Genomic DNA, 7,444 nt, shown 5'->3' on the forward strand with positions numbered 1-7,444 from the left:
GGGCTCACTGAGAGAAGGAATCAAGCAAGGGAGCTTAAAGATTAGGCATAGTAAGGAACTCAAGAAGCTACAAGGCCAGGTAGAGGTAAAATGAAGAGGCTACAAAACACCTGAAGTTCCCTTTTGCATGGGGCATAATTATTTCCTCCCACCCCAAAGTGACAAAGCACCTATATATTCCATGACTTTTACAAAGAAGCCTAGGAACAAATCAAGGGCTAATATGGAGAAAAATGTTGATAATGATGGCAAGGTTCCCTATTTTCTCTGTGTCACAATGTCTGGCTTATTCAACTGGGTTACCAGCTCTGGTGAATGAGGACCACTCTCGTAGGTACCAGTCTTCTAGCGCAGATTGTACAGATCAATCACCCTTTGTTGCAAACCTAAGTATACTGATGTCAGTCCCTGATAACCCAGAGACTACAGTGCAAACATGGATGAAACAAGGAATATTTAAATGGAACCTTCATTCGTGAGGAATGATTTATACCTTTAAGTCTGAGTTTGAAACATCAGTGTGTCTAAAAAATACCTGTCACCAGTATTGTTGCAAAAGAGTATTGTTGGATTGTTTTTATTTGGTTGGATCAAATGGTAGTGTTCCATAGCCCTAAGAAAAATGAAACAAATCCAAAGTTGTTTTGCTTGTGCACAAGCAAGAAGCATGAAAATGCCTCTAAACTTACCATGCAAAGTCTCAATAGTACTTGCGACACAATACTAGTGGTCATTTCTTCTGTACACACACACACACACACACACAGAAAGAGAGAGAGAGAGAGAGAGAGAGTTTTCTTTGGATCCTATCCCATAATTTGAATCCAAAGCTTTGTTAGCAGAACTGATGAAATACCATCTGCTTCCTGAAGTGAAGCAAAAGTGGTACCCCTCCTCTCATTTCACATGCAGGTGTGGACTGCCGCGGCAGGCAAATCTTACTTCAACACTGGTGACGGGACTATGTCCTCTGATGTATCGGAGGGCATTAGGTTAGTATAGAGTGTGCAAAACAGGCCACCTGGCACATAGAGTCTCTCAACACCTCACTGCTGCTCCCTAGCAGCCACCTCATTCTACCCAATGATAGGGCTGGCCTAGTACAGTGGGTTTATCCCTATCCATGAATACAAACATTACAACGAAAGGCAAATAAATGTGTAGTAAAGGCAAAGGTACCCCTGACCATTAGGTCCAGTCGCTGATGACTCTGCGGTCGCGGCGTTCATCTTGCACTATAGGTTGAGGAAGCCAGCGTTTGTCCACAGACAGCTTCCGGGTCATGTGGCCAGCATGACTAAGCCGCTTCTGGTGAACCAGAGCAGCACATGGAAACGCTGTTTACCTTCCTGCTGGAGCGGTATCTATTTATCTACTTGCATTTTGGTGTGCTTTCAAAATGCTAGGTGGGCAAGAGCTGGGACCGAACAACGGGAGCTCACCCCGTCACGAGGATTCGAACTGCCGCCCTTCTGATCAGCAAGCCCTAGGCTCTGTGGTTTAGACCACAGCGCCACTCTATTGAATTCCTTTTTTCCTAAAGCAAGATCATCAACACTGACTGGGAGTGGTTCGCCGGTGGTTCAGGTGGGGGTATCTCTCAGCCTTAGCTGGTGATGCTGAGGACTGACCTGGAATCTTCTGCACGCAAAGCAGAACTCGAAGCTACAGCTCCCCACCCCCCAAAGGTATCATTCTTTTTGGAAAATATTAAAGCAAGGTTGTTTTGTATAAGATCGACTGTGGTTTTTCTACTAAGCATTTGAATGGACTGGACACACAGAGAGAGCTGCAAGACACATGTAGAATCCATGCCCTTACTGTGAGCTTAGACCACTCATTATTTCTCCCTGCCTCAGTGCATTCATTCAGCTGTGTTGGAGAGATGAAATTCCATGAAGCACACAGTGGTATGTGATCTGGAGTCCATGGGTTTCCCAGGCACCACTCTCAGCTGAAGGATGAAACTGCAGCGAGCAGAAGAAATTATTTCTGCAGCTCCTGATTGGCTGGGGTGTGTGCATGACACTCACCCCAATGAAAGCTTCCTGTGTTGCATCTAGCCCTTCACTCTGGATAACCAGAGACCTCCTGCCATCTTTGTGGCTTTTGATCCTATCTGGCCCTGCTTGCTCTTCCTTTGCCCCATCCCACCTCATCTCGCTTTTGCCTTTTGCCTGCTCTCTTCTCTCCTGCTTTTATTTGAATTGATTTCCCCGGGACTTGCCCTTGCCCTCCATCCACCTCTGCACAAAGATCACTCTGGGATAGAACAACTCTCTGGCAGAAAACCTGACTTATTGTCCACGCTGGCCCAATTGGAGCAAAGTACCCTTTTCATTTATGTGACCTCAAAAGAAACGAAAAGGGAAACATTCAAGGGGACACTGGGCATGTACAGTGCGAGCTAAAAGGTTCAGAAAATTAAAGAGAAACCACTGTTCTCATTTTGTGGCTCTGTGTGCGTGCAAATGGGAGAAAACAACTTGCTTGTAACAGTTCCTGGCATCACCTCCTATGCTTCATCATCTGCAAGCCTCCCTTTCTCTGAAAAAAAGCTGCACAGCTCCCCAAAATTATGTTAATCTAGTGCATAAGACATTGTCTGAAAAATCCATTCTCCAGATTTTCAGAAAGCTCTTTTTGTAGCCATGTGCATGCCAATACACATTTCATAATGGTTTTTTCTTTCTTTTTCCTGTAACTTTTCCTTCTATCTTCAGTATGCCTGTTTAGTTGTAACTGACATCAGAGTCCTTCCTAGTGCAGCTTATGACAAGAGGTTCATAAGCTGCCATTTCAATATGAATGAGGCTCTCCTTCAGCTGCCTATAAGCCTATGAGAAAACTTGCACCAGTTTATTGTTTCCATTGGTTGTCAGCCCTTGTACAGTGGTTTACATCTTCAGAGCGTTTTTTAATACATTCATTCATTTCAACCTGCATTCAAGCAACACACCAGTATGTACCATTTGCCACTGTTAAAGTGTGTGTATGAAAGATTATATTTATATTGCACTTGAAGTAAGCTTGGATATATGCGGCTAGTTTTAGGATTACATATATCTTTAATAATTTTATTTCATGATATGGGAACATCATTTCACACAGAGATTTTAACTTTTTATTTAAAAAAGTCTTTATTAACATTTCTGGAAGTAGAAACAGCATTCAAAGGCTTGTCGAAAATAGTTCATCTAAGGTAAAAGAAAGAAAAATCAAAAGAAGCACCCCACAATAAAACACAAGTTTGAAAAAATACCACCTCTGTTATTTTTTCTTAGGGTAGGGATTGAAAAGAAGAAACGAAGCAAAATGTTGATGTTACACAATGATCGTAAACAGCGAATGCTACAGTCTAGGCCCCCCAGTCCTTTCATCAATTATATGCATGAGCAAGTTAGCGTCACCATTCAGCCTCAATGCATAAATGTTTGCAGGATCGTGTTCTTAAAACCCCTTCAATTAAACCCTTACGGGATAATAGGCTGCATTTGAGACACCAGCTTGTACTGACATGACAGGCAGGGAAAAGAAACAAACAACAATAATTAGTTGTTCATTTTGATATACTTGTTATCTCCTCAGAGGAAAAAAAGAGTAGAACAATAATTTCCAGGCTCATCCGAAAAAAAGTTGGCAAGTTTATCCATCTGTTCTAGTCTTAAGCACTTTTGAAGAGACACAGAAGATTCATACTTTGGCTATTTTTTGTGCCTCCATTATTACATTTCCTAATGAATATATATATACCTTGTTGAGATATATATACATACATACATACACATTCCTATAGAACACATACTGATCAAAATGAGAGCTCCGTCTAAGACAAACCTCAGCCACCTCTAAATTCTTATCATTTCTTAGCAGAAATCCCATGCAGTAAGAGTCTCAATGTGAAATCCATAAAATCCATAAAAGGAGATCTACCACTGAAATACTAGGATAAATGGCTGGTTTGCATTGCCCCTGGTCTTTATCCAACACTGAGAATAGACTGCTGTTTTATCAAAAGAGGAATAAATTGCTGTTATTGTGATGTTAGCCCATCACTTGGCATTGCAATTCAGGTTTTTGTGAGAAAGAAATGTATGATCTAACTGCGACTTGACCTGTGCCTTCTGAGATCCATATAGGTGCTCTAATGGAGCATAAAAAGTGTTGAATACAAGTACATGCAAACTGGTGGCGGATAAATGCATTTGAGGAGAGCAGGGAAGGGAACGGGACTTTTGTGTACAACTCAGTTTGTTAAACTGAAGATGAAAAGCAGCAAACCAAAAGGTAATTATTTTAATGTATTTCATCAATAAATTGCACAATGGACTGCATTCATATTTGAGACTACCAGAATTCTTTTCTAAAACCAGGGTTGTTGTTGTGGGGTTTTTGTTTTTTTAAAAAGATTATTTGTGTTTGATAACATAAAAAATATATATTAGGCTGTGAGTTTCTGGGAGTGCCAATTCCACACACCCCCAATCCCCCCCCCCCCAATCACCAAACCATTTTGAGTTCTGCTTCAAAAGGCAGGTATTGTTTCTGGAATGTAAATGTTAACCAAATATGTGAATTACATTAGGTTTGAACATATTTCGGGAGCAGGTGGGGGTGGGGGCAAAGGAAACCCCGCAGCTGCTATAGCATTCAGAATTTCTCAGGCAAGGATCTATCTTTAACAAGAGGTCTGTGGAACAGTTGCAGTTAGATTTCAGTACTGATAAAGCCTCACTTTTCATTCATAGCCAGAGCACTCTTCTTGTACCTAAACAGATAATAAGTACCCAGCACACTCCCCCTTCTTGACACAACACACTGAGACTAATCACACATAATTGGAGAGGAGGAGCAGAGGGACTGGACAAGGCATTGTGTCCAGGGGACAAATGGTCAGTTTATGAGGCTTTGGTTTTGAGGCAGTAATTTCTTATACATCTACAGGGAAAGGACCAAAAAAAATAAAAAACCACCATGTCAAAAAACATTAACTGATTAAACATTAAGCAAAACAAGTTTGAAGCATTTCACTCTGAAAGGGGGAGGAAAACCCATAAGGCAAATTTCAAGAAAAGCACGAGGGAGAAAGGGAATCAAAATATATCATGAGGTTATATAGAATATGATGTGATGTCTGGTCTGTCCAACAATTATCCAGTTCGGTTGGTTAGGCACAACCACAGAACATATGCTTTTTTTCCAAATATTAACAGGAAAGGCTGTTGTTGTTGTTTTGTGGAAATGAAGAAAATCGGTGTGCGACGACAGCCACAAGCAGAGAGAAATGGAGCTCGCTTAAGGCTTCAAGTCTTATCAGACTTGCTTTTTAAGAAAACGGACGCGCAAGTTCTAAGACCAATGTACTACGCAGCTGTGGTCTCCCTTCTGAAGAAGCAATGAAAACTTTTACCCACTTTGGTAATACCTAAAATGGCACATTCATATAGCTATTCCTCCACTCCCTGCCCTTTGTAATCAAAGCACATCCACCACATATTCTATCAATGTTTGGTTAAAATAAGAAGAAATGGGTAGTGGAGGTTTTCGTCATAAATGCCTTTTTCTTCTTTTTTCAACTGCAAATTTAAAAAGAGAGAGACAAAGAACAGCAATATTAGCATATTTTAATGACGTGGACACAAAATCTTAGTCACTGAGAGACTCTTTCAGCGAATATTTGAGAGGGTTATATTGCTTATTGCAACAATTATATTTAAGTGCCAAAGAGGATCACAAATATGGAATAGTTAGCATTATATCTATCACAATTTTACATGCCCCTCGTAGCTTTTTAACAAAATTGCTCATGGGAAAAATGCATGCATAGTAATAAATGGAATCGATATAGATTCACTCTGTTGATCAGAGTTCATTCCAGTTATATGTCGTATCTGAAATATATGAAAGCTAAAACTACAACTTAAAAGTATAAGACCACAGGACTTATAACAGATACGTCATTTAAGATCGCCAGCCATTTAGGAAGTCCTGTAATGCTTTTACACACAAAACATTTCACCGATCTCTAAGTCATTTCAAAGTCCTTAATGCAGCTCTGAGGGGTTTATGTAGCAATAATGTGCAATTCAAAAATTCTTCTCTTAATACAGAATTAGTACAACCCTATCTTGGCTACAAGAATTGTGTGAAGCTCACCAACTCACACACAATGTAAAATGAGTTCACTTTTCAAATATATACTCATTTAGGTGAGTGTCCAGGAACAGTTTATTTACAAAAGCAAAACAAAAAAATAATAAACCAATTTGGTGTCTGAAAATTTACTTGGCAAAGATTTTTTTTTTTAAAAAAACTAATATAAATTGAATTCATGCAGCTAATCACATGTGCCTGAAATCTGCCATAAAATTTAGAAACCTTCAATGCAGCAATTTCCTCTACAATACTGTGTGTGTGTATACACTTGTATATGTGTATAGATATATTTCAGATGCAGACCAACACAAATCTGAAAGATACAAGTAAAGGAAAATTTCCCATTCCATTCTTTCCCATTCAAACAAAATGATTTCCTCTTCTGTAACAGGAGCTATATATTTTAGCTGGGTTTTGGCATAATAATTACTGATATATAAACATAGGTGTTTCCATATCCTTTTATTTAAAGAATAGGCTACCACCTATGGGGAAATGGGGGGGGGGTGTTGTAAGAACGAATGTATTTAAATTCTTATCAATATTCCTAAGAAATGGCAATTGACTTCTGAGTACCTATAACTTTAAAGACTGGTAGTTCGCTTTGCTTGCATAAGGTGACTCATTGGGTTTAAAGAATCAGGCAGCCTTTTCTGTGGATTTCTGACCTGGCATTCAAATAAATCCACTTTTTCAGCAGCCAAGACATTTTATTTCAAAGTGACAAAAAGTAGTCTGGCGCCATGGATATGAGCCGATGTACTGTGGCATGAACTTTCATGGCAAACTTGCCAGAATAAACAAATTACTCTTGAAGGACCAATTGTCCTTTTTGCTGCTACAAATGTGTCAGTTTTTGAATTTTGATTCTGAAATCTTCCCGTTTAGAAAACAAAAAGTAGGTTGCAACACTTCCAGCGGAAGGCTGAATTTCTCTGCTTGCGTTTTGCAATCTGTTTGCTGGAATGGAAACCAACAAGCAACAAATACGTATAGAGAGAATCGGTGGGGTTGAGAGAGTAATTTTTGGAGGAATAAACTTTGAATGGGCAAGGAAGCCTTTATTCTGAAGTGGTTTGGGTCGGCAACCTCACGAACCCAGTGGCAATATATTGCAAACCCTCCAAAGTAAACCCCTAAGAAAAAAATGCTCTTGTTTAGGGATGTGGCAGATCTGGTATGCCCCCAGCACTCTTTTAACCTGAATTCTCTAGTGACCTCTGGCGGCCGGCACAAAGTATCCATTACAGAGTTTAAGCACAACCCAGACCCAGCTACGCCATTCCAG

General features: G+C 39.9%; 1 protein-coding gene across 2 annotated transcripts in view; it reads right to left on the reverse strand.

Annotated features, from left to right (window-relative positions):
• Positions 1-4,389: 4,389 nt before the first annotated feature.
• CAMKMT (calmodulin-lysine N-methyltransferase) overlaps positions 4,390-7,444 on the reverse strand; it is a 231,463-nt gene continuing 228,408 nt past the window's right edge. For both annotated transcript variants that reach the window (XM_083433145.1, XM_083433146.1), the window contains one exon: positions 4,390-5,576. In XM_083433145.1, coding sequence (XP_083289271.1) covers positions 5,502-5,576 — 75 coding nt within the window. In that variant the 3' untranslated portion in view covers positions 4,390-5,501. The remainder of the gene's footprint in view (positions 5,577-7,444) is intronic.

This window comes from Podarcis tiliguerta, assembly GCF_965153285.1.
Source record: "Podarcis tiliguerta genome assembly, chromosome: 3".
Lineage (NCBI taxonomy): Eukaryota > Metazoa > Chordata > Lepidosauria > Squamata > Lacertidae > Podarcis > Podarcis tiliguerta.